At 49.5% G+C, this 24,976-nt stretch overlaps 11 protein-coding genes across 11 annotated transcripts; 9 read left to right on the forward strand and 2 right to left on the reverse strand.

Annotated features, from left to right (window-relative positions):
* Nucleotides 1-83: 83 nt before the first annotated feature.
* PGRI_060310 (uncharacterized protein) lies at nucleotides 84-923 on the forward strand (the record flags this gene model as incomplete). Its single annotated transcript, XM_040793745.1, has 1 exon — nucleotides 84-923. One exon carries the CDS (start codon nucleotides 84-86, stop codon nucleotides 921-923), a length of 840 nt encoding a protein of 279 aa, XP_040648600.1.
* A 658-nt stretch (nucleotides 924-1,581) lies between these two features.
* PGRI_060320 (uncharacterized protein) lies at nucleotides 1,582-2,595 on the forward strand (the record flags this gene model as incomplete). The annotated part of the gene is made up of 1 exon (XM_040793746.1): nucleotides 1,582-2,595. The coding sequence occupies one exon, from the start codon at nucleotides 1,582-1,584 to the stop codon at nucleotides 2,593-2,595; it is 1,014 nt and encodes a 337-aa protein (XP_040648601.1).
* A 534-nt stretch (nucleotides 2,596-3,129) lies between these two features.
* PGRI_060330 (HPP family protein) lies at nucleotides 3,130-4,078 on the forward strand (the record flags this gene model as incomplete). The annotated part of the gene is made up of 2 exons (XM_040793747.1): nucleotides 3,130-3,420; nucleotides 3,500-4,078. The coding sequence occupies 2 exons, from the start codon at nucleotides 3,130-3,132 to the stop codon at nucleotides 4,076-4,078; spliced, it is 870 nt and encodes a 289-aa protein (XP_040648602.1).
* Nucleotides 4,079-4,608: 530 nt separating this feature from the next.
* Nucleotides 4,609-6,497, forward strand: PGRI_060340 (ATP-binding cassette family ATPase ARB1; the record flags this gene model as incomplete). Its single annotated transcript, XM_040793748.1, has 2 exons — nucleotides 4,609-5,169; nucleotides 5,229-6,497. 2 exons carry the CDS (start codon nucleotides 4,609-4,611, stop codon nucleotides 6,495-6,497), a joined length of 1,830 nt encoding a protein of 609 aa, XP_040648603.1.
* A 760-nt stretch (nucleotides 6,498-7,257) lies between these two features.
* On the forward strand, nucleotides 7,258-7,635 carry PGRI_060350 (uncharacterized protein; the record flags this gene model as incomplete). The annotated part of the gene is made up of 1 exon (XM_040793749.1): nucleotides 7,258-7,635. The coding sequence occupies one exon, from the start codon at nucleotides 7,258-7,260 to the stop codon at nucleotides 7,633-7,635; it is 378 nt and encodes a 125-aa protein (XP_040648604.1).
* Nucleotides 7,636-8,116: 481 nt separating this feature from the next.
* Nucleotides 8,117-10,779, reverse strand: PGRI_060360 (TFIIH complex kinase subunit CCL1; the record flags this gene model as incomplete). Its single annotated transcript, XM_040793750.1, has 5 exons — nucleotides 8,117-9,070; nucleotides 9,162-9,508; nucleotides 9,962-10,125; nucleotides 10,179-10,459; nucleotides 10,519-10,779. 5 exons carry the CDS (start codon nucleotides 10,777-10,779, stop codon nucleotides 8,117-8,119), a joined length of 2,007 nt encoding a protein of 668 aa, XP_040648605.1.
* A 745-nt stretch (nucleotides 10,780-11,524) lies between these two features.
* On the forward strand, nucleotides 11,525-13,092 carry PGRI_060370 (proteasome regulatory particle base subunit RPT2; the record flags this gene model as incomplete). The annotated part of the gene is made up of 4 exons (XM_040793751.1): nucleotides 11,525-11,527; nucleotides 11,596-11,661; nucleotides 11,713-12,781; nucleotides 12,839-13,092. 4 exons carry the CDS (start codon nucleotides 11,525-11,527, stop codon nucleotides 13,090-13,092), a joined length of 1,392 nt encoding a protein of 463 aa, XP_040648606.1.
* Nucleotides 13,093-13,408: 316 nt separating this feature from the next.
* PGRI_060380 (WD40 repeat domain-containing protein) lies at nucleotides 13,409-15,172 on the forward strand (the record flags this gene model as incomplete). Its single annotated transcript, XM_040793752.1, has 1 exon — nucleotides 13,409-15,172. One exon carries the CDS (start codon nucleotides 13,409-13,411, stop codon nucleotides 15,170-15,172), a length of 1,764 nt encoding a protein of 587 aa, XP_040648607.1.
* A 671-nt stretch (nucleotides 15,173-15,843) lies between these two features.
* On the forward strand, nucleotides 15,844-18,282 carry PGRI_060390 (DUF803 domain membrane protein; the record flags this gene model as incomplete). Its single annotated transcript, XM_040793753.1, has 2 exons — nucleotides 15,844-16,756; nucleotides 16,826-18,282. The coding sequence occupies 2 exons, from the start codon at nucleotides 15,844-15,846 to the stop codon at nucleotides 18,280-18,282; spliced, it is 2,370 nt and encodes a 789-aa protein (XP_040648608.1).
* A 918-nt stretch (nucleotides 18,283-19,200) lies between these two features.
* On the forward strand, nucleotides 19,201-22,157 carry PGRI_060400 (uncharacterized protein; the record flags this gene model as incomplete). The annotated part of the gene is made up of 11 exons (XM_040793754.1): nucleotides 19,201-19,378; nucleotides 19,441-19,533; nucleotides 19,608-19,715; nucleotides 19,783-19,859; nucleotides 19,926-20,033; nucleotides 20,094-20,272; nucleotides 20,324-20,392; nucleotides 20,449-20,664; nucleotides 20,719-21,016; nucleotides 21,071-21,309; nucleotides 21,371-22,157. 11 exons carry the CDS (start codon nucleotides 19,201-19,203, stop codon nucleotides 22,155-22,157), a joined length of 2,352 nt encoding a protein of 783 aa, XP_040648609.1.
* Nucleotides 22,158-22,594: 437 nt separating this feature from the next.
* Nucleotides 22,595-24,433, reverse strand: PGRI_060410 (uncharacterized protein; the record flags this gene model as incomplete). Its single annotated transcript, XM_040793755.1, has 3 exons — nucleotides 22,595-24,178; nucleotides 24,238-24,363; nucleotides 24,410-24,433. The coding sequence occupies 3 exons, from the start codon at nucleotides 24,431-24,433 to the stop codon at nucleotides 22,595-22,597; spliced, it is 1,734 nt and encodes a 577-aa protein (XP_040648610.1).
* Between the last annotated feature and the right edge of the window lie 543 nt (nucleotides 24,434-24,976).

Genomic DNA, 24,976 nt, shown 5'->3' on the forward strand with positions numbered 1-24,976 from the left:
CATAACAGAGACGCTCACAGCATTGTCTATGATCACAAAAGCCGGAGTGGAAGCCAACAAGGTCGTCGTCGGTGTCACAAGCTATGGACGCAGCTTCCGCATGTCTGATTCAAAATGCAGTGGCCCTCTATGCACCTTCACTGGTACTAACAAATACTAACAAAGTGTCCAATGCGTACAAAGGCCGGTGTACTGACACCGCTGGATATATATCCAACGCTGAGATTAAAGAAATCATTGATGGCAAAAACAAGGACTACAGCGTACTCCAGAACACGTTCGATAGCAAATCAGATTCCAACATTCTTTTCTTTGGAACATCAGATAAGGCCGATTGGGTCGCATACATGGATGAAGCCACCAAAAAGAATCGGGCAAATTGGTACGCGGGTCTCAACTTTGGTGGTACTACCGACTGGGCGGAGGACCTCAAAGAATTGATCACTGCTGATCTCATCAGCTTAGAAAAATATGGCGTGCAAAACCTGGGTATCAAAGCAACAAACCCGGGCATATACTGGGATGGTATCAATGGGATGGACCCGGAGCACTGGCCGAACGTCCTTCAGATCGATTATCTCGGGGTTGTAGTTGAGGAGGAATTCGAGTGGGACTCACTCAGCGCCGACTTATACACTTTTTGCATCGGCATGAATCTATATATGGTTGGTGAGAACTGTGACATTGGTAAAGATCGATCGCCTTTGCTCCCGTCGACCAAATCATCCACCACCCGTATGCGCCTGCTTTCAACAGATGCCTGGAATGGGATTATCTTCGCCAATGGCACCAAGCTCGATAATCCTTCACCAACTTTGCACCCGGGTCGCGTTGAGATCCTCCGTAACGGGACCGTTTTTGGCAATGGTACTGTTTTGAGTATGGACATCCGCAATCCAGACTACAGGTCGACATCTTTCTAGCTGGACATGTTTCAAAGGACCACCATGCGTCTGATACTCACTCTTTTTTCCCCCTTTTGTCACTTCCTGTCACCCACTTTCACCATTTTCACCCTTTTTATATCACATGGCACCTTCCAGGTGGTAGACTGTTGGAGGCATTGGGTCTCAGCCATTTTATACTTCTGAGCTGTCTTATTGTTTCAACTTTTGTGGCGCTCAACTTCCTGTTTAGACCTGGCTCTCTCTATATTCCAATGTATTTATTTCCAATTCTAAAGCATTTTATCTAGCTGATCTAAATAAAGAATGCAATCACAACTGATAAAATAAAACTAGTGGATAAGTCAGTATTCGATGCGTACAAAAATATGTGCTGTCTATAAATACTTCTATCGTGCCCAGGTCACGGTGGTTTGTTTCTATTACACACGCAATGTTAGAATAATAATTCTAACTAGGATAAAAGGTCATATAAATGCCAGTTCTTTTTGATAGATCTAAATAGGCAAGTCCGGCTACTTAGGGGCGTGCTCAATTTTACCCCTGGTCAAAAAGCGGCAAGAGATGGGTACTAAAATAGAAGTTGAAAAACGTCCTTTTGTACATATGAGAGATCCAGGAGCTTTTCAAATTGTTCCATAGGTCCCCAAGAGATAAAATTCTTCAGATACTTGTTATGGATGTCAAAAAACTACCATCTTTTGGATTCTTCCCATATCCAGCCAAATATCCCTCCGAATCTAAAGAACTACTGCCAACAGATGATCCAATTACCCTCAACACCTCGTCCTCATGGACTTACTGCGGACCCCTCTTGACCCTTGAAGCATGTAACCTGCCATCCTCTTTTAACACCTGGGCAGAAGCCACAATTAACGGCTCAATACTACCCTCCTTATTCTCCTTTCTGTTATATGTCCACGACTTCTTGACCAAAAACAACCAATCCCACTACTGGCTCACAATCCGAGCAAGTATAGGCTCGGACGAGTTCGACACCCCACGATGGCATACAGACGATTTATTCTTCTCTCCCTCCCAATCACCAATAAAACATGCAAGACATGAATCGCTCTTCTCGCCAATCACTAATCTACTCAAATCCACCTGGGCAGGGCCAACAAAGTCACAGCCCCCAACCACAATCTCACCCTCAAACCCCCAAGACGAGCATGACCACCCACCCACAACCCCAACTGCCCAAATCCCTTCTATCAGCCCCACGCCCACAAACTGGAAACTCACAACAACCCTCCTAGGACCCGGAACCCTGTTCATCCCACCCACAACAAATCACCTAGCACGCGCTACGCAACAAGCCGCCAAAACCGCCGCCCGTGCCGCAAACCCAGACCACACTTGCGCCTCTGTGCGCTGTGTCGGCTGTGCCATGGTGGCGGACTCGGTGCGAGCACAGCTAGCTGTTGAACTGGGTGGACATGGGGTTGTGCAGGCGTCGGCAGGGGAGTGTGTGTTCTTCAGGGTGGGCGAGGACGAGGGCGCGGTGCATTCTGAGCCACGATCGCATGGGGATCGAGTTTTTGTTAATGTTGTCCCTGGCCATGAGGCAGATCTCAGGGCGCTTATGGCGAAATGGGGGATGGAGTATCCGCGAGCTTGGTGTGTAGGGTTGCCATTGGTTATTGGAGAAGGGGAGGAGTGTCTAAGGGATATTGGGGGTGAGATTTGATTTCTTTATTGTTATGCCGAACATGGTATCACTATTTTTTAGTATAAACCAGGCATATATACCAATAGCCAATAACTGCAAGAAGTGATTTTGTGGTAATTAACACCATTTTTGTGCTGAAGAATAGTCTGAAACAATATATTATTGTCCATAAACGGAGTAACTAAACATCGAAAACGTCCCGACGTCAGACGGCATCTCTGACAATGACGCTATGCCAAGGCGCTAGTCCCAATTCGTAGTTTATGTTACCAAATGTAAATCCTGAGTGGAAGAAATTGGATGGTGGCGGCATCAAGCCCTACGCTTCGGAGAGTTGAATCCGCGGAGAAAGAGAGGAGCGTTGCGCCTTTAACGACGCACATGAGGGTTTGCTTACTAGGTACGGGTATACGGCAGATGGGGGGATTCTTCCTCTACATACCCGGTAGGGACTCCTAGAGGTGTTTGTGACTTACTGTTGTAAGATCACTGGGAACCTAGGAATCCTACAGAGCCCAGAAGATACATAGTTGCTCATTGCAGAACTCCAGCATGTCGCCATCTCCGCATGGACCGGTAACGCTATCCCACCCGACGACCTGGAATTTCGACATCGATCGATATTTGAATCCATTCGTGCCAGCACCACGATGGCATCTCGTACCACGACCTGTGGCTTATATGCTGGGATATCGGGATAGACCACCCAAGCCAATAGGCAACATACTGATCGCCTTGTGGTCCTTGCTTGGAGCATTTTGCGGTGTGGCTTTGGTGGCATCTGTTTCGAAACGGGTACCTGCCTTTGAAGCCCGTGATGCACCAACGATTATTGGTAGTTTTGTGAGTTGGAATCCGATGCGCAAGAGAGCAGAGTGGAATCAGAAAACAACATAGGGCTGACTCTATGATTCTTTGATAGGGCGCAGCGGCGGTTATTGAATTCGGTGCAATCGAATCGCCCTTCGCACAACCACGCAATGCAATCTTGAGCCAGGTCATCGCATGTTTCTTCGGTGTCTCGATATCGAAATTGTTCGCCTTGGATCCTCGTGCTGAAGCGTATACTGAGCTAGGAGGCGCTCTCGCTTGCGGTCTTACCACGGCTGTCATGCTCCTCACCAATACTACACACCCACCAGCGGGTGCAACTGCTGTTCTGGCAGTGACGCATGCTCAAACTGTTGCTTTGGGCTGGTGGCTTTTCCCGGTCATGTTACTCGGTGTTAGTCTTATGCAGGTTGCGGCCGTGATCATTAATAATGTGCAGCGTCGTTATCCGCTGTACTGGTGGACATCACATCCTCTAGCACGGTCTCGGGAGGATGTTGAAAAGCCTATTCATAAGGAAACACCTAGTGTTCCTAGTCATTATGAGGATAGTCTGACTGATGTTCCTCGACGGTTAGTAATAGAACGTGGTGATATTTCATTGCCGGATGGGATATTGCTTTCAGTTGAGGAGCAAGAAGTATTAGAGAGAATCAGTGAAAGAATTTGAGGGGCAAAGTGTATTAAATATCTGTTATCTCTCCAAATATAGCTTTCCCCCTCCTTCCCCTTTGTACCTTATCATCACACAAAAGTGGCAAAATTTACACCTCAGGCATTTACTGCGGTGACGTCTCTCCCAATCAGCTTCCATTTAATATCCGGCCCACTGAATTTTTTTTTTGGACTTGAAATTTCTTAAAGCCCTGACAATTTTTTTTGCCAACACATCAACAGGCAAAAGAATTAAACTTATAAGTGAAAAATAGGTAACATTCCACTCTCAACTTCTTTCATATTTCTCTTCCAAATCTCACAATCGATAGAATTTTATCGATAAGGGCAAACCACAACTCCACTGCTCTACGCCCCTCCATTTCCTGCCCGCCCCGCCAGGCGATCCACTCAGCCTTTTTGCTTTTCTCTTCAATCTCTTTTTGCATCATCCTTTCTTCTCTCTCTCCCTGTGTGCCTTCTGTCCCTTACTTTTCTTCTTAAATATTCCCCCTTTTTATTTTATACCCCGTCACACACGCAAATATGGTTTCCGCCTCGAAGGCTGCCCGCCTGGCCAAGCGTGCCGAGGAGAAGAAGCCTAAGAAGGATGTTAAGGTCGAACTCGATGCCCACGGAAAGCCAATTGTCGGAGATGCGCCTGCCACCAAGGATCAGTCCGCCGTTGATAAGCTCACAGCCCAGATGGATAAGCACGGTCTGTCCGATCGTGTCACCACCGGTGTGCTGTCATCTCTGCCCGCCTCTCGCGACGTTAAGATTACCTCTTGCTCCCTTGTGTTCCACGGAAAGGTCCTCGTCACCGATTCTACCCTCGAGTTGACCTTCGGCCGTCGCTACGGTCTCCTCGGTGAGAACGGTTGCGGAAAGTCCACTATCCTCAAGTCCATTGCTGCCCGCGAGTTCCCCGTTCCCGAGCACATCGATATCTACCTTCTGAACGAGGGTGCACCCCCCACCGATTTCGGTGCCCTTGACTGGGTTGTTCGCGAGGCCGAACGCCAGTTGGAAGATATGGAGAAGAAGGCCGAGGAAGTTCTTGAGAATGACGGCCCTGATAGCCCTATTCTTGAAGACCTCTACGACGTACGTATTTTTCCAGTTTCACTCTTAATTTCAGAACGCAAGCTAATTATTCTATACAGCGCATGGACAAGATGGATCCTTCCACTTTCCACGTTCGTGCCTCCCTCATTCTTACCGGTCTCGGCTTCAACAAGCACACCATCAACAAGAAGACCAAGGATATGTCCGGTGGATGGCGTATGCGTGTTGCCCTTGCCAAGGCCCTGTTCGTCAAGCCCTCTTTGCTCTTGCTTGATGACCCCACTGCCCATTTGGACTTGGAAGCTTGCGTGTGGCTCGAGGAGTACCTGAAGAAGTGGGATCGTACTTTGATCCTGGTTTCTCACTCCATGGATTTCCTGAACGGTGTCTGCACTAACATGCTTGATATGCGTGGCCAGAAGCTCCTCTACTACGGTGGTAACTACGATTCTTACCACAAGACCCGTAGTGAGCAGGAGACCAACCAGGCCAAGGCCTACGCCAAGCAGCAGGAAGAAATCCAGCACATCAAGAAGTTCATTGCTTCCGCTGGTACCTACGCCAACTTGGTGCGTCAAGCCAAGTCTCGCCAGAAGATTCTCGACAAGATGGAGGCCGATGGCTTCATCCAGCCCGTCGTTGCCGACCGTGTCTTCACTTTCCGCTTCGCCGATGTCGAGAAGCTTCCTCCCCCAGTTCTCTCCTTCGATGATGTCAGTTTCTCTTACTCCGGTAACTGGGATGACACCCTGTACGAGCACCTCGACCTCGGTGTCGACATGGACTCCCGTACCGCCCTGGTCGGCCCCAACGGTGTCGGCAAGTCTACCCTGCTCCGTCTCATGACCGGCAAGCTCAGCCCCATCGGTGGCCGTGTCTCCCGTCACACTCACTTGAAGCTCGGTGTTTACAGCCAGCACTCTTCTGAGCAGCTCGATCTCACCAAGTCCTCCCTGGAGTTCGTCCGTGACCGCTTCCCCGAGAAGTCCCAGGACTACCAGTACTGGCGCCAGCAGCTCGGCCGTTACGGTCTCAGCGGTGAGGGCCAGACCGCCCTCATGGGTACCCTGTCCGAGGGTCAGAAGTCTCGTATCGTCTTCGCCCTGCTTGCCATTGAGTCCCCCAACATGATTCTTCTTGACGAGCCTACCAACGGTCTCGATATCCCCACCATTGACTCGCTGGCCGATGCCATCAACGCCTACAGCGGTGGTGTTGTCGTCGTCTCTCACGATTTCCGTCTCCTCGATAAGATTGCCAAGGACATCATGGTCTGTGAGGACAAGACCATCCGTCGCTGGGACGGCTCCATCGGTGACTACAAGAACTACCTCCGTAACAAGATGTTGTCCGCCGGTGCCGTTTAAGGGCTTGTTTATGCTTCAACTTTGTTACAACTTTTTTTTTCCCCTTTTGATGACGAAATGCTAGACGAGAACTGAATACAAAATGCCCACATGGCACTAAAAGTTTGGTTCCCGCAGGGACACAACAAAAAGTTCCTTGGGTTGGGATGGTTTTCATTTATTTCCTTTTTGTCCGTTAGATTTGTCCTGCCCTCCTGCCCGAATAGATTTTGGATGGAGGATTGGACTTTTGCGTTTTATTGTTATGAACTACCCATTTTTTGCTTTTGTCTTATGCATCCTTGATAGAGTATCTAGTCCCCTCCGAGGTGAATATAAGGGATGCCGGTTAGGCTGAAATATATCCGTATGCTACTTCTATATGTTTGCAGCCTTCTAGATTGATATCTTGTCGATGTTCTGTTTATGTAGACAACCTCCGTCGACATTGTTGTCATGACTGAGAATCAGTCATTGGATTGTTCGAGACCTAGCGACTTACCCTTTGTTATTCTCATCCTAACACCACTACCTCACAAAGTGCCATGCACTGAGACACAAAGGAAATCAACAATGACCCTATGAGCCCTCATTGTCTCCTCTCTTCTCAAACAAAGAACCAAATCCAAGTCATCACAACAAGCACATACATAAATACCCCCGACTCTCATCACCCATTTCACCTATCCGTCTCATTCTCCTCACCCATTGCCATACGTAAGTCTAACACATTAACCCACCTAGAAACACCCGATACTAGGCACATATACCCACCAGCCCAATGGACGGATCTCGCATACACCCAGCAAACTTCCGTGAGATCTATACAAAAGCCTGCGACACCTTCACCCACAAGCTCCAATGCCAAGTCTTCGTTCTCTTAAGCCCATCCCCAAGCCCTGATATGGAAGATATCGCAACACGACTGGAGGAGCTCGGCGAGCGTATCGTTCAGGTTGGATTCATGGGCCAGGTGGGCGAATTCGGGGTCAGGAGTGATAACCGCGTGCGTGCGCGGTGGGGTTCGCTTTCTATTAAGGAGATTTGCTTTGAGATCAAGTGGGAATTGGATGTTCTTAAGGAGGAGCTTGCTTCTGGTGGTGATTTGCTGATAGTTGCTGATTTACTAGTTGGGATTTTGGATGCGTTGCCTTTTTGAATATATGTTTTTTTATGGCTATGGTGCTTGTTTGTAGTGTAGAGTAAGGCTTGTAGGATAATCTGTGCTGGAGGTGATTATTTGAGTCCTCAGGTAGAAGAGTATCTGGTAATAACTGGACTTTGGATTGGCGTTGGTATACTTTGTAGGATATACTTGTTACTGGAGTCGACAGAGATACAAAGAGAATAATATCAATTATAACCATTAGTACCGCGTCAAATGCATTTCTTTAGTTACCTATAATAGAGTAGAGCAAAGCAAAGCTTGTTCTGTCCGATGATGCCACAAATGTATCCATTTCGTCTGGAGTTGACACATGCAGGTCTTAGGCTGGCAAATAGCGAGAGGTTTCATGGCTGCACCTAAGATCTGGGAATTTGGCAATGTATCATCGTGTTCGAGATTTGGTGTATCTAGATATGTTTGCTTTCGTATTTGATATTAATTGTGTATTTAGAATCCATGACTTCTATGGCCATTACTGCTTAGTCCGCTGAGTGACCAACTCCGGGCCAAAAACATCACCATCCTGACGGATGATTTGTTCTTGCTCCATTTTTCGCTTTTTCGCTAGGCGTTCTGTTTCGCTTTCAGAAGTTGCCACTCCAGTGTCGCTTTGAACAGCTGTCGATGGCAGGGCTGAATCCCGTTTCCGAGCAGCAGCTAGATTCACCTTCTCGGGGTTCTGGCAATGATATAGTTTCTTCGCGATGCGCTTGAGGCTCTTCATTTGCGCAGGGTCCGAAGAGAGGGGTGTGTATGATTGGAGAAGAGCAGAACATTGAGTCAATACGTGATGCAGCTTGGAGCGGATTTCGTATAGAGGGTTCACCAGGCCATTTTCGTCTGTTTCCGGGGCAGGAATTGTGGCTGTGACAGGACCACCAAGTTTGACATCTAGCAAAAACTCGGCTAGCGGACGATCCGCCAGTAAAAAGGCAGAAAACCAGATCTGGGAAGGTGTATACAAGAAATAGGCGTCTGTCATCTGCGCAGCGGATTTCAGCAGCTCGCGAGTTGTGCCGTGAGCCCGAGCAATTCGATCTGACATTGATGACGATGGGACGGGAGGAGGTGCGATGGACAGCAATCCTTGTTGGAGATCTTCCGCCGTCTCATGTGGTAGATGGGGGGCTGGCTGGCCTCGGCCTTCCGCAATGGCTTGTAGTTCCATAACGCCGCCTTCGAGTCCCCGAAATGGATGCCGTACATCAAATGTGAAACGGAGTCCCTGCATGAGTAGGAATTCCGGTGCGATGACGTCCTCCGTCGTTGTGTCACCGGGAATTCCATCTGCAAATTGCCGAAGAGAGATATAGTAATTATCCGTTTTGGTAGCGACGAAGAGCGCACAAGCCATGATAGACTTTGGATGGTATGTCATGGGTGAATTAGTCAGGTAGAAGCGACGGAGGTATTGGATCGCGGTGGCCTATATGGGCAGAATGAGGAAGGTCAGCTTGTCAAGCTTTGTGTGAGACAATTTTCAAGGAGAGCATGCAGTCCCCTAGAGGTTAACGTACCCGGACCATTGTCGGAATTGGTGGCTTATATGTCTCTCCTAGCTCAAGGGTCTTCTCGCAGTAATACCGTACGAGAACGAGCTCCTCCTCTGGCGTCAAGCATTCCACATCATTCTCATTTTTGTTCATTTCCATATTGCTTTCCGGTAGTGGTGTCCCCGCCGCGGAGGATGCGGTCGACTGATGTGTTTCGCGCGATCTGCGCAAAGCCGCACGCACACGCTCGCTGGCAACAGCATTTGTCGAGGCTCTGAGGGATTGCAGAGATGGCTCGGTGTATGACCACAATCGATACTGGGATGAGGCCCTGTAAATATCGTCTTCAATCATGGCGTTGGTGCTCTTGGCTTGGAAGGATCAAAGGCTAGAAACCTTTATTCTTGGCCGGAGATGACGGTTGGCTGGTTAGGGTATCACTAAAGAGAAATGCTGAGTATGGAGGCGTAGAAAGTGCCGGGAAGTTTCAAATGAGAATAAGTACTTGACAATTGTCAATAAGCCCAACAATTATTCCACCTGGGGTGATCCAACAGAAGACATTGAAGATCGGAGCTTGTGTGCTTATCGATAACACGAACCCGCAGTTCCCTCTAAACCTGTGAGCATCAAACCATCATATCATTTTACTGTTCTCTTGGTCTTATTTGATTGTTTTCATAATTTCGATTAAAAGCTATGTACCAAATATTCAATGTTTGACATGCATAAACCACCCAATGCAATACATTCATGTTCCATATGTACTTTTTGTCGTTTTTCATCCCGAGTTCATCGCAAACACCAGAATATACATCACTCACCGAGAAGCCGGGCAGCAATATCACCCATACGACCTTCTCCTAATTCATAGTCCTGACCTCCTCTGCGTTCAACACCAGCAGAGCGGAAAGCAGCCACAACGCGCTCAACATCGAAGCCCATGCTGCCGAAACGGTCGATCAAATTCTTGTTGTATCCATCATATCTATAGATAATAGTCAGCAACTATACTCAATAAATCATAGAAGAATGTCTAACTTTGCAAGACTGGCTTCCTCAGCTGCTTCTCGGGAGTCTTTTAGGCTTGGGCTGCTTCCATTTTCAGCACTACGCACGGGAGCTCCAGCATAGACCACTGCCCAGTCGCGTGCAACACGCTCAAACTCTTTAGGTGTCTTGAGAAGCATATTAGCCACTTCAGCATCTTGGGGATCTTTGGGCTCCGGTGTGCTGAGCAAAGATTGCAGCGAAAGCAGAGCAGACTTGATGGTCAGAACTGGCGACCAAGCAGTAGAAAGCGTGTCAAGACAGATTGCACCCTACATTGGCTATCAGAATCCTAATTTTCTCATATGTTTATTGTGAAGATGGCACTGACCGTTTGGCTGCTGACATTTGGATGCCACACTTTAGTCTCAAACTTCATGGTAGGTGGTCGGAAAGGGTAGTCGGTGGGGATTTTGATATCGATATTGTAGGTGCCACCTTCATAAGGAGTTCCGGGTGGCCCTGGAAATGATCCCCTTAGGTGAGTGACATCGTCCTGGTTGCCAAATGGCTCAGCCTTGATTTGAGAGTGGGCATCGGCGTGGATGTCCGCAATTTCCTTTCCAATGCGACGCATACGATTGCTAGCCATGGTGATTTGAGGACTCGTTTCAGAAAGAGGTCAAACACGATATGTTGAAGATGAGACCGTTTTATGTGCAAATTGTGGAGTCAAATAGATCTATTCCGGTTTTGTCAAAGACCGCACAGAGCGTAGAAACTGCCGTGGAGAGGAAGACAGAGTGGGGCTAATAGTAGGAGGACCATATGGTGTTAGGAAGGGTTCATATCAGATAGAGAAATATCACACCCGGAGTACAAAATCCCCTAGGGAAATGAAAGGAACTTAAGAGAAACGAGGATCTCACCAATGGAGGGGGAGCTTGGAACTATACGGGAATTAAGTATGAGTGATGAGCTCAACACCTGTCACCCGATATATATGCACCTGATATATAGACTCCACGAAGGAACACAACTGTTAAGGCTGGATTGCTTATGGTAAATCTCAGTATAGATCAGTATAGAGCCTCGGTAGAATATGAGTCCCTTTGATTGTCCTCGGAGGCACAAGGGTGCCGATAAGATTGAGGCAATAAGGCGCGAATGACGCAGTGGCGGCCTGAGGCCTATATAGTCACGTGTGGACCTAACAGCTTCCAGCTTGCCCAGCGTCTGACCTCCGGCGATACCACATCTGCATTGATAATCCATCCCTTTCGCCTCGCTTTTTCCGTCATTCACTACCATTAAGGCTCGGGATCAACCCTATTCTGATTCCATTTGCAACTTCACACCAAGGATTCTGATTGTCTCCCTCTCGGTGGCTGACAAACATGGTGAGTGTCCCAATCTTCCTGGCCTTTGAGAGGTCATCTCGGCTTTGCATTCTAACATTCAAAAATAGGGTCAACAGCAGTCTAACCTAGGCGGCGGCCCTGGAGGTGATGGACGCGATGACAAGGATAAGAAGGTATGTTCATACTCGCCTCTGCTATACAACTGGTGCTGAGACCATTTTCAGAAGGACAAGCCTAAATACGAACCTCCCCCACCACCTACCACTCGTCTTGGAAAGAAGAAGCGCAAGGCTGCAGGCCCAAGCACTGCCTCCAAGCTCCCCGATATCTACCCTACATCGCGATGCAAGCTACGATACCTTCGCATGCAGCGTGTTCACGACCACCTACTGTTAGAAGAAGAGTACGTTGAGAACATGGAACGAATGCGCAAGGCCAAGGCCCAGGCCACCCAGGATCCTAGCCGAGGTGGTGACTTGGATGTGATGGATCGGAACGCTGATGAGCGGAGTCGAGTTGATGACATGCGAGGCAGCCCGATGGGCGTCGGCAACTTAGAAGAGTTGATTGACGATGACCATGCTATTGTCTCAAGCGCTACCGGCCCGGAGTACTATGTCTCGATCATGTCTTTCGTCGATAAAGATCTCCTCGAGCCAGGTGCCAGCATCCTTCTACACCACAAATCAGTGTCCGTCGTTGGTGTACTGACGGAGGAGTCTGATCCCCTTGTCTCAGTGATGAAGCTGGATAAGGCGCCGACAGAGTCATACGCTGATATTGGTGGTCTGGAGCAACAAATCCAGGAAGTTCGAGAATCAGTGGAGCTGCCTTTGCTACACCCAGAGCTGTATGAGGAGATGGGTATCAAGCCCCCCAAGGGTGTGATTCTTTACGGTGCCCCAGGTACAGGAAAGACGCTACTTGCCAAGGCTGTTGCCAACCAGACCAGCGCGACCTTCCTCCGAATCGTTGGTAGTGAGCTCATCCAGAAGTATCTGGGTGATGGCCCCCGCCTGGTTCGCCAGATCTTCTCAGTTGCTGCCGAGCATGCTCCATCAATTGTGTTCATCGACGAGATTGATGCTATCGGTACAAAACGATATGAATCACAATCTGGCGGTGAGCGTGAAATCCAGCGTACCATGCTGGAGCTTCTGAACCAGCTGGATGGATTCGATGATCGTGGTGACGTGAAGGTCATCATGGCTACCAACAAGATCGAAACATTGGACCCAGCTTTGATCCGACCTGGTCGTATTGACCGTAAGATTCTCTTCGAGAATCCAGACCGTAAGTGATACCCTGTTGTCTGCTACTTTGTCGTGGCCTACTAACATTGCTTTTTAGAAAACACCAAGAAGAAGATTTTCACTCTGCACACTTCGAAGATGTCTCTCGGTGACGATGTTGACCTCGAGGAGTTCATCAACCAGAAGGATGATCTCTCTGGTGCTGACATCCGTGCCATCTGTACCGAAGCTGGTTTGATGGCCCTGAGAGAGCGCCGCATGAGGGTTCAGATGGACGATTTCCGGGCTGCTCGTGAGCGCATCATGAAGACCAAGCAGGACGGCGGTCCTGTTGAGGGTCTCTACTTGTAAGCGCTGGCGATTCTTCTGGGGGCAGAGTGCTGGAGAGCTTGCGCTGGAGACCTGTACTTAGTTAGGTCCTTGTGTATTGTAATAATCGAGTGACGAACGAATGTCAAGGGCGCCCTGCCCAGCAATTTCCCTAAATCCACCTATAAATCCATCCAAAGGACCTAATTTGCCCATGGATATCCATAGTTGCTGGGCGAGCTTATCTGCGCCAAGCCCATCGGCTTATCAACCACACACTGCAAACGCTGCAAACAAGCTCACTATCAGGTTGGAGAGCCTCTCCCCATCTATCGCAAAGTTTCTCACACACTCAATCATGGATGAATTCGATGAGGAGGCATTCAACAAGTTCTTTCCCTCCAGCTTTGGGAAGCAGGCGAAATCGGTTGATGTTGAGTCCCAAATCGACCGATCTAAGCGTGTCGCTGTTTCGGCTCCGAATCCCGAGGGCAAAGAACTAAGCACTGGGATCGCAGCCCCTAGCGCCGAAGCAAGAGGGAGTGGTGATCAAGAAAAAGACAGTGATGATAACAGCGACGAAGACTCTGACGATTCAGATGATGACGAGGATGAATTTCCCGTGTCGCATGAGCTCGTTCTCAAGGCTCATGAGCGTGCTGTCACCACCATGACCGTGGACCCTTCGGGCGCGCGACTAATCACAGGTTCTACCGATTGTACATTGAAGCTATTTGACTTTGCCTCGATGACTCCATCCACACTTCGCGCTTTTAAGACCGTCGATCCTTCAGCCAAGAAAACGACGGCGGCCCAGGACACCCACGCTGTGCACTACGCCGCGTTCAATTCGCTCTCCCCTAGTTATGTTCTAGCCATAACTGCCACTCCACAGCCACGGATTCTCAGCCGTGATGGTGAGATACTCACCGAATTTGTGAAGGGGGATATGTATCTGCGAGACATGCACAATACCAAAGGACATGTGTCTGAGGTTACTTGTGGTGCCTGGAGCCCATCTGATCCCAACATATGCGCCACTGCTGGAACCGACAGCACAATTCGCATCTGGGATGCCAATGTTGGCCGCTCACAGAAGGAGGTGATCGTGCACAAGTCACGGGCAGCTGGATCCGCTGGTCGGACTAAGATGACTGCCATCGCATGGGGCTCCCCAAAACAAGGAGGCGCCGACATTCTCATAGGCGCGGGTCTTGATGGGAGCCTAGTTATGTGGAGTGGAAAGGGCCCATACACACGACCCAGCGCAGAAATCCGGGATGCTCATGTCAAAGATACATGGACAAGCGGTCTTGATATCAGTTCTGATGGAAGGCTTGTTGTCAGCAGAGGTGGCGATGATACGATCAAGCTCTGGGATACCAGAAAGTTTAAGACTCCGGTCACAACTGTCACACATACCTCGACATCTTCCCGCTACCCGACATCCAACATCCAGTTTTCTCCTTCGTCTGCCAACATTATCACAGGCTCTGAAACTGGCCATCTGTACATCCTCAATCCCGCTACTCTCAAGCCAGAGCTCGTCACTCCTGTGACACCTGGGTCACCTTTGATTACTGTTCTATGGCACGAAAAGCTCAACCAGATTATGACGGGCTCCGCCAATGCCGAAACCCACGTCCTCTATAACCCGACTATGTCCACGAAGGGCGCAGCGACCGTTATGTCCAAGGCACCGAAACTCCGCCACGTCGATGATATTACTATCGCCCCTGACCTGCACCAGGCATTGGCAGGCGATTCGGTAGTCGTCGGTTCCGACGGTGTTCCACATTACAGCTCTGCAACTAGGTCTGCTCGTCATCCTACAGTTGGATTTACAGCCTCTGGTCGCTCTCGGGATCCTCGCCGACCGCATATGCCGTTCCAGACACCGTTTGCCAAAAATACCCCGGATGAGAAACATATCCTCGAGAATATTCCTCTGAGCTCCATGCGAGACGAGGATCCACGTGAAGCACTATTGAAATATGCGGATCAGGCGGAGAAGGAGCCTATATTCACCAAGGCATACAAGGAGACACAACCAAATGCCATCTACGCGGAACTGAGTGACGGCGAAGAACAAGGACCGGAAAAAAAGAAAGCAAAGCGATGATCTGCTTGGGCATGTACAATGTATTCACTATTCTAATGTAAAAAGGGTGCAATATACAATTTATAGTATGGATGTCTGACTTTATATAGGAATCCCAAGTCTAATCGACCCCCTTACATTCGCCTTGGGTCCCCTCTTTGTTGCTCTATGACGTCCCCCAAAAACCCGACGATCACTAGCTGCTTGAACCACCAATGATAGCTTTAGAAAGAACCACATGAGCTTTGACCTCACGCAAACTTCACATTTGGCTTTGTTGCAATTCGTATCTGCGCCGTGAAACGTTAAATTACCGCGTAGGCTCCAGTGGCCGCACGGGACCTTAGAGCCTTTAGAAATAGGTCTTGGAGTGGCCCCCGGGGTTTGGTGCTGACATATCAATTATCTCCGCGCCTCCGCTCTGTGATTGCCGCCTACCCAAACCTCTACTAAATTACTCGCCTTATTTGTGATAATCTTCGCGCAAGAACGTCGGATCGCCCGGAACAGAATGCGGTCTTTTGCGACTTGAGACCAAATGCTCACCATCAAATTTGGGAGCTTGTTTTGATCGGCCGTACAGCCGGAGAGTTGGGGCTTGTTAGGGGTGCTTAACAACTAGGAAGGCTTCCCGCCAAATTGTGCGATAAACAGTACTCGAGAACCTTGATCGCAGTATTTTAGACGAACGGATGGCATCCTCTCAGTCCCCGCTGGTAGCAACCCTACTGCCTGGTCTTCTTTCTTCGGCCACCTCCCCCGCGAGATCATCCTCATTTGCGGCTTCTTCTATCCACCAACTCTTTGTCGCGCCATCAAATTCAACTTCAGGAACTCCTCATGACCATGATGGAAATAATGGTGGAAGCATGCATGAATGGTCATCGCTGATCGGTATTATCACGGCTTTATGCGGCAATGTTCTGATCTCATTAGCCCTCAATATCCAACGCTACGCGCACATTCGGATCGCAAGGGAATGGGAGCAGGCAAAGATCCGCAACGGGGAACTTGGAAACAATGGATCGCGTGCTGGGTCAAGAGGAAGATCCCGGGAGCAATACCGAGACTCCGAGCAGGATGATTTCGGACCTTATCGCGACGACGATAGCGACGATACCGAGGGGAGGAACACTGGTTCAAGCTCGCGGGACATTAGCACCGGAAGCAAGGATGGCGCAGACGGCAACCGCAAATCCTACCTCAAGTCTCCGTACTGGTGGATTGGAATCGTGCTCATGGTTGTAGGGGAAATGGGCAATTTCATGGCCTACGGCTTCGCACCGGCCTCCATTGTCTCGCCCTTGGGTGTTGTGGCTTTGATATCAAATTGCATTATTGCGCCATGCTTGCTCAAGGAGAAATTCCGCAAGCGGGATCTCTGGGGCGTGCTCGTCTCTATTGCTGGTGCCGTCATTGTGGTCCTCAGTGCTAAATCGTCCGAAGAACAAATCGGGCCTCATGAAATTTGGGTGAACATTACGCGATGGGAATTCCAGCTTTATCTTGGATTGACCACCTCGCTGATTATCGGTCTCATGTGGGCAAGCCACCGGTATGGCTCGAGGTCGATTCTTATCGATGTTGGGCTCGTGGGATTGTTTGGTAAGTCTCTATCTAGTCATCTCTCGTTTTGAGGCTTGTTTCATCTTGGTACTAACTTGTAGCACACAGGCGGATATACGGCACTTTCTACGAAGGGTGTCTCTTCACTTCTATCTGGTACATTGTGGCATGTTATTACATTCCCTATTACCTATCTGCTTGTCTTCGTCCTTGTTTTTAGCGCATTGATGCAAGTCCGTTACATCAATCGTGCTCTGCAACGCTTCGATTCCACCCAGGTGATCCCGACGCAGTTTGTTCTTTTCACCCTCGCTGTCATCATAGGAAGTGCGGTCCTTTACCGTGATTTTGAATCAATAACGGCCGATCGTGCCACAAAGTTTGTTGGCGGGTGTTTGTTGACTTTCCTTGGGGTTTCCTTCATCACCAGCGGCAGAGTCCGCGCCGATGATGAGTCGTCATTCTCATCCGAAGACGAGGAGGGGTCCATTGGTTTACTCAATGGGGAAAGATATCATGACAGGATTGATTTGACTCCGCCTGGTCGCCAATTGCCGAAGATATCAGATGCTTCCACAGAAGCACACTATGATGTCCCACAGTCTCCGAGAGGGTCCATATTGAGCCGAGGCATTGATGAACTTGATGACGATCAGTTTACTCCTAGAGGTATTCTTTCTGCCGCGCCCTCTTCGCCTCGTGCATCTTTCATCGATGCATCTCCCCTGTCTGCTCCGTCATTTGACTACACTTCCCCGTTGCGGCCGCCATCTCGCATGTCGAACCCATGGGCGGACATCGAGGAGCAGGCTGTCGTGACCCCGGAGTCTGATATTCGCCCCGTTACCCCTCCTGGACAGGAAAATGAGGCAGTACAGTCTTCCACGGTTCTTTTGCGGTTCCCTCCTGCCCCTGGTCTTGAAGAAGCAGCGGAGACCAATGGGAACGCTGGTACCGCGCGACGTGCTTCAACCCCCACACTTTTGGACCAAACCAACCACCCTATTAGCAATGAGACTACCCTGGAAACACCATCGCGGCGGGCTTTGCGCAACTCTATCTCTCGTTTCTCCCCTGGCCCTCTCCTTCCCACACTTTCCGGTGGCTTCTCTGCCGTAGTCGCTGATTCTATCCGGCGTGGCGATGGTAGCCCTCTCAAGGATCGGACAAGGCGGAAATTGGGACGTCGGCGTCAGCTCGACGGCGCTTTCGCAGATCCGTCTCTTGTTGAAGGAAACAATGACACAGCGCTTTCCCTTGCAACTTCTCGACTCCAGTCCGCCACGGACAGACCTACGGAGGCTGGCCGTTCGACGTCAGCTCTTGCGGCAGACGCAAATACTATACCAGCTCAACCCACCAACGAAGACGTGACCCGTCTTCGCAGCTTCAGTGACTCGTGGAGTGGTGGCCTTGCGTGGCTGGGTGGTGCTCTCCGTAAACCCCAGACCAAAACAGCGGAAGGTGTTGCTGCCATAGGAACGCCAACACCAGACAATGAGATACAGCCTGGGCCAAGCCACAATCCCGGTGATTCTGACACCGAGACGGAAGCTCGGCGATAATCATCCCGAGATTCCCTCGTTCTGATGCATTAGCGCAGTTCACTTGAGTGGTCGCCTCACTTGAACACTACATACTTCGTACACTTCCCCCCTTTTCTCCTTTCTTCGATTTCTCCCCTTGGCGCTTTTTCTGGTAGATCGGTACATTCTTCTAATTGGCATTGCATTCGGGTATATCTTTTAGCATTTATCAATGTATTATTTATTTATTTCCACACTGTACACCTCATGGGCTCCTCTCAGCGTTATTAGCCACTAATATTACCTTTTGCCTCGCATCCTTCAATATATCTAGATTGATCACCTGCCACATGTAATTCCTCAGCTCTGCGTTCCGGGGGTATCTCACCTCCCGGGTAAAACGCGCAGCCACGCGCAGCCCTAATAGGTGGAAAAAGCTGAGAGCCACATGTTACTGCCAAGGAGGCCCATCTAGCTACCCCAGATGTCTTCATTATCCTCCACATTTCAAGGTAATTTAACCGGATAACCAGCAGTTATCTCCCCTCAACCCCATACCGCCATGCCAGTGTGGAGGCCGGGATATTGCTCCGTCTCCTGATAGTCCTAGCTCAACTCAAACGACGCCAAGCGACACACTACTGCAGCCGTTGAGTCTAGCTTGATCCGCTCTGGTGCTGAAGACGGCTTCATTTCCGCTGCACAATGGTATGAGCTACCTGCCCCTTCCGGTCTACTTCAATTAACAGGCTCATTAAATCATGTCATGCGATGTGACTAGTCTCTAGCCAAATTACCTGTCTCCACAATGCAAGGATGTCCATTGCGGGCCTGATGGACTTATATGCAAGAGCTTCCCCAGGAATTTATCGTTCTTCATTCTAGTCTCACGCTAGTCATTCGACAACAGTTCTTGTTTATTGAATTTGGGAAAGAAGTGATTGTCTTGTCATCAAAATGGTGGCCAATCTGCTTTCCAATGGGCTGGTGCTCGTGCAGCTCTTTGCTGCCCTAGCTTTGGGAAAGCCGAGCCAGACCCCTCTCTACAAGGATCCCAAGGCTCCAGTGGAAAAACGAGTGAAGGACTTGCTGAGCCGGATGACCATTGAAGACAAGAAGGCACAGTTGATGCAGGGTATGGTTATATCTCAATCGCCGACATGGGTATGTTTCAATTGCTGATGCATTCTTGTACAGGCGATCTTACTAATTGGATGAACCAAACCTCCGGCGAATTCAACTACACCGGCCTGGTGACCAGTATGGAGATGAAGGCAGGAATGTTCTATGGTATGAATTCCTTTGTTCAACTGTTGGATACTTTTCGATCAGTCCGCAGAAACACAAATATTAACGGGCTGCAGTCGGATACCCTGTTTCTTGGGACTGGCTCTCCGACAACATCAAAAAAGCACAGGATTATCTCGTCCAAAACACGACTCTGGGAATTCCAGCCATTGTTCAGACTGAGGGTATGTACTCCAAAGATACAATCCGCAGCTATATTCGATCCCGAGCTTATACCATTTCTCACACCAGGTATCCACGGATTCTTGATCGGTAATGCCACCATCTTCAATTCGCCCATTGCCTATGGATGCTCGTGGAACACAGATGTAAGAGGCTATGATACTTGCACTATCATACATACTGTTTTTGAGATCTAACGCGGTATTGTGCAGCTTATCGAAAAGATGGCGGAAATCACCGCGCAGGAAGCCAAAGCACTTGGTGTTAACCAGCTCTTCGCCCCTGTTGTTGATCTAGCTCGTGAGCCTCGATTTGGTCGTGTGAGTTACATCTACAAGTTAATACATTAGACGTAATAAAGCTGACAACAGAGATAAAAGGTCGAAGAATGCTTCTCCGAGGACCCTTTCCTTGCCGGTGAAATCGGTTACAGCTACGTCAAGGGAGTTCAGGGCAAGGGAGTGTCAGCTATGGTCAAGCACTTTGCTGGTGTCAGCGCCCCCGAGCAGGGACTCAATACCGGCCCCGTTCATGGTGGTGAGAGAGAGTTGCGCACAACGTATGTCGGCCTCAAACTCAGAGACCAAACAGTGGACTAACTATTGCATAGCTGGTTGCCTCCTTTCAAACGTGCTATCATCGATGGCGGCGCTTGGTCCATCATGGCTGCGTACCACTCGTAAGTCCAGCCTGGACTGGTTTATCTTGTATCGCACTCCTAACATCCAGCGCTAGATGGGACGGAATCCCAGCCGTCTCTGACTACCACACTCTTACTGAGATCCTGAGAGGAGAATGGGGGTATGAATACTTCGTCATGAGCGACGCCGGTGGCAGTGACAGAATATGCGCCTACTTCAAGCTTTGCGAGAACAACCCTATCGATAGCGAGGCGGTTACCACGCAGCTGCTGAATGCTGGGACCGATATTGAGATGGGCGGTGGCTCATTGTAAGCTCTATTGCAACCCACACGATGCAGCTACAGACACTGACATCTCAATAGCAACTTCAAGACGATTCCGGAGCTTGTCGAGTCTGGAAAACTAGATATTGAGACTGTGGACACTGCTGTCTCTAGATTGCTCCGCGTCAAGTTCGAGATGGGACTCTTTGAGAACCCGTACCCTGCTGCGCCTAAGGACCAGTGGCGCAAGCTGATTAACAGTCCCAAGGCTGTTAAGATTGCCAGAGAATTGGATACCGAGTCCATCGTTCTGCTTGAGAACCACGAAAATGTTCTACCTCTGAAGAAGTCGAGCAAGGTTGCGGTCATTGGGCCTATGGCTGCTGACCTCATGAACGTACGTCAACATTCTTATCCCACTTGTTAGTCTGAGTATTAACAACCTGTATAGTACGGTGACTACGTTGTCTACAAGAGTCAATACCGGGGTGTCACTCCCCTCGAAGGCATCGAGGCTGCAGTTGACGACAAGTCTCAGGTCCACTATGCGAAGGGATGCAATCGTGATAGCAATGACCAGTCAGGTTTTGTAGAGGCAATTGAGGCCGCAAAGAAGTCCGACGTGGCTGTCGTGGTTGTCGGAACCTGGTCTCGTGATCAGGGTGAACTGTGGACAGGACTTAATGCAACGTGAGTAAACCGACCTTGGTCCAAGATATATCTCGAAGCGGCAGTACTAACAAACACAAAGAACCGGTGAACACGTTGACGCCGATGATCTCTCCCTTGTCGGCGCCCAGGGACCTCTGATCAAGGCCATTGCCGACACCGGCGTGCCAACCATCGTTGTCCTGTCCAGTGGAAAGCCTATCACCGATACCTGGATCTCAAACTCCACCGCTGCTCTCTTGCAACAGTTCTACCCCTCCGAGCAGGGTGGCAACGCCCTTGCCGACGTCCTCTTCGGCGACTACAACCCATCCGGCAAGCTGTCCGTCAGTTTCCCCCGCTATGTCGGCGATATCCCCATCTTCTACGACTACCTCAACTCCGGCCGCTCCATGGGCGATGTCGGTCACAAGTATGAGAACGGAACTCTCGTGTTCGGTCACTCATACGTTCTCGGTGACGCCTCGCCGTGGTACCCCTTCGGCTATGGCAAGAGTTATTCCACCTTCGAGTATGGAACTGTCAAGGTTGACAAGAAGACGATCTCCGCGTCTGAGAAGACTGTCACTGTCAGCGTTGATGTGACCAACACCCATGCCACTCGTGAGGGTACGGAGGTTGTGCAGGTCTACATCCAGGATAATATCGCCTCTGTTGTTGTGCCTAATCGTTCGCTCAAGGGCTTCAAGAAGGTGGTTATTCCTGCTGGAAAGACTAAAACTGTCAAAATTCCTATTAAGGTTGAGGATATTGGCCTCTGGAATACTCGCATGAAGTATGTTGTTGAGCCCGGTACCTTCACTGCCCTTGTTGGTAGCAGCTCCCAGGATATTCGTGGTAACGCTACATTCGTTGTCCGTGGTCACTGAGAGGTTTCTGCTGGGGGAGATTAGTACTTAGTACTTGGTTCGATGTGTATATGTTTAATGCGTGTCAGATCGTTGGTTGTATATATCTTCATGATAATTGAAAATGAAACATTTAAGAATTTTCAGCTATTCCGTTCCGTTTCCCTACATATTCTCTCTTGTCCAAAACTAGATGATCCAGAAGATTATGTGTATTCTACACTAATGATCACCTGGCCTATCCTGACACGGTCTATCCCATCTGAATAGGTTCATTAGGCTGGGATTATATGAGAAGCCTAGTAGTTACTAGACTACACGATCGACATAAATCATAATGACTTGAATTCGGAGCTTCATAAAATAGTGGTATGGACATATCTCATAAAAAAGGATCAAACCTTAGAAACTAAGCGCTGTTTTCGACTTTCCGACCTTCGATAATGGTTGTTGCGAGGCTATGCCGGGTTATCACCTGCAGCATGAGATCCGGATTGAGTAGTAGAGGGGCCTTGACCAGGATCTACAGAGGCTGGGAGTTCTGATGGCTTGCTAACAGCTCTAGTAGGGGTATTGCCCTGACTGTCACCGGAGCGACCCTCCGCTCTCCGAGTTTTGGCACCCTCTTTCAATTTCTCCCAGCGGTCTCGATATCGCCCAAGAACATTCTTGAGTTTGTCGTTCTCCTGAGAAGCAGTTTGAAGTTTCTGCTCACTACGCCGGACTTGCTCCTCAAGTTCTTTGATCCGCGCGTCAGTATCAGCCGCAGCCGGCGGCGCAGTCAGTGTAGCAACAGGAGAGGCGGTAGCCGTTGTGGGCTGGAGATAATCAGGAGTCCCTCCGCTCTGGCGGTGCATCATTCGGATTGATTGCTGTAGCGCCATCGAAGAAGATTGCGCGCTCACCTCCCACATATGCAATCGTGTCGCCAGCGAATCGGTCAAACCCCTCAAGGTCTCGTTCTCAACCTGCATCTCTTCCATTGTCTTTTGTGTCTGCGGACCGGTAAGCTTATCGGGTGCGCCACGGCGTCCTGCCCATATGCGTGAACTACTGGCACTGTGTCGCATTTCAGGAGACGAGGGAGTTTCTCGTGCATCCACAAAGTCATCATCACCATCCTCGATGCTGTTCCTGCGTGCCTGCTTTTCAGCGCGGGTGAGGATCCCTGCGTATGACATAGTCCCGCCCGTGGTTGGGACTACGTAGAAGGACTCTGCTGGGTTCCCGGGACCTGCCCCAGAGCCGTCCCGAATTGAGCGCAACGCGGCTCGAGAGAAGAGTTTGTTGACGTCGGGCTCACCAGCAGTCATTGACCGGTCTAGAACAGCATGCTCGCGGTCAAGTTTCACCTCAGCTGAGGACTTGCGGCTTTGTTCAGCGCTGGTTGGGTCCACAGAAGCCATTTGGATCCCTGCGAATGCTAAAGGCCCTGATACCTTGGACACTAGACCCCCGACAGCCGAGTAGAAGCGGTTAAATGCCTCATCAGCAATTGCAGGCTTATTTTTCGATCCTCTAGTTTGAGCTCCACTAGGAGGTACCATTTGCTGGGAAATCATCTCAGTGGAACTTGGTGTCGGCGGAGACCATGGTTGTCTGGATGTAGAGATACGACTGTGTCGATTTTTGGTGGATTCGTGTAGCCTTGTTTCGCCGGCTTTAGCCCTCGGCGGAGGTTCGGTCATCTTTGCTGCGGCATGTTGCGATGTAAGTGTTGGTGACACTGGCGATCCACGTCGGGGATGCGACGGGATTCCTCGGGCAGAAGCCAAGTTATTAGCAATAGAGGATTTGTCCCGACTTGGCAGACGAGCGTTGCCCACCAGTCTTGGTGGTAGTTGTGCATCCTGGTTTGTGCTTGCACTTTTTGCGCCCCCGAGCTCGGCAGCGGTCTGCTGGGTCGCTAATGCTGAGGCAGTAGCAGATGTAGTAGCTGATGCCGGTTCAGCAGGGATGGTATTTCGATGTTCATGCTGGAAGCGAAGGATTTCGGCGAGCTTCTTGTGATGGGTTTCGAGCAAACGTAGTGTCCGTAGGGCCTTGGTATGACGTGGTTAGCTCAAAGCCCGAGCGGGGGTAGATCGTCTCAAAGACTCACCTCATGGTCGGAGCTGCTCTGTGCAGCTGTTGCAAATTCACCAGCAGCTAGATCATGCTCCTCGCTAGCAGCTACTGGGTTGGCCTTGCGAGTTTCTAGCACTGCGTTTCGTGCATGGGTGTGGGCCTGGCAAGGGTTAGATTACCCTTAAAATGAGGGGCTAAGGACTTACCAAGGCCAAAGGAGCTACTTCCATGGCGAAGACAATATCAACTGTAGGAGTAAGAAAGAAAGAATCAAGTGCATTCCTTTGATGAGATTTATCCGGGGAATGTTGGAGAAGTGACGTTGTGTGTGAATTGGAGGTTTTGGGTAATACGAAGTACAATGTGAGGATGAAATACAAGATACAGACACATATAATAGAATTTAAATCAATTCTCTTCTAGGATTAACTATTATATGAAAAATTCATATCCAAATCAACTGAAAGCAGCCAAAATGTCACATCCACATTCTACACAGTGGAGAAGCGGAGTACTTAGAGCTATACACTGTCAAGCTACACTACTACCTTGATCTAGGAAAAATTGGGAGAATAGTAGAGAGAACAGAGAAAGTAGAGTCTTTTTTAATAAATTAGAAAAGCAATACAAAATCAATTGAACAGAAAAAAACAGACGAAACAAGTTCAGTCTCAGACCCCAACTTGGCGGGTGACTAAGTTGCGGAGCTCCAGGGGATCGGACAGTTCGACACTTTGCGCACTTCTCTCTCTTGACTTTGTCTCTCAGTACAG

This window comes from Penicillium griseofulvum (genome assembly GCF_001561935.1).
Source record: "Penicillium griseofulvum strain PG3 chromosome Unknown contig_95, whole genome shotgun sequence".
In the NCBI taxonomy this organism is placed as follows: domain Eukaryota; kingdom Fungi; phylum Ascomycota; class Eurotiomycetes; order Eurotiales; family Aspergillaceae; genus Penicillium; species Penicillium griseofulvum.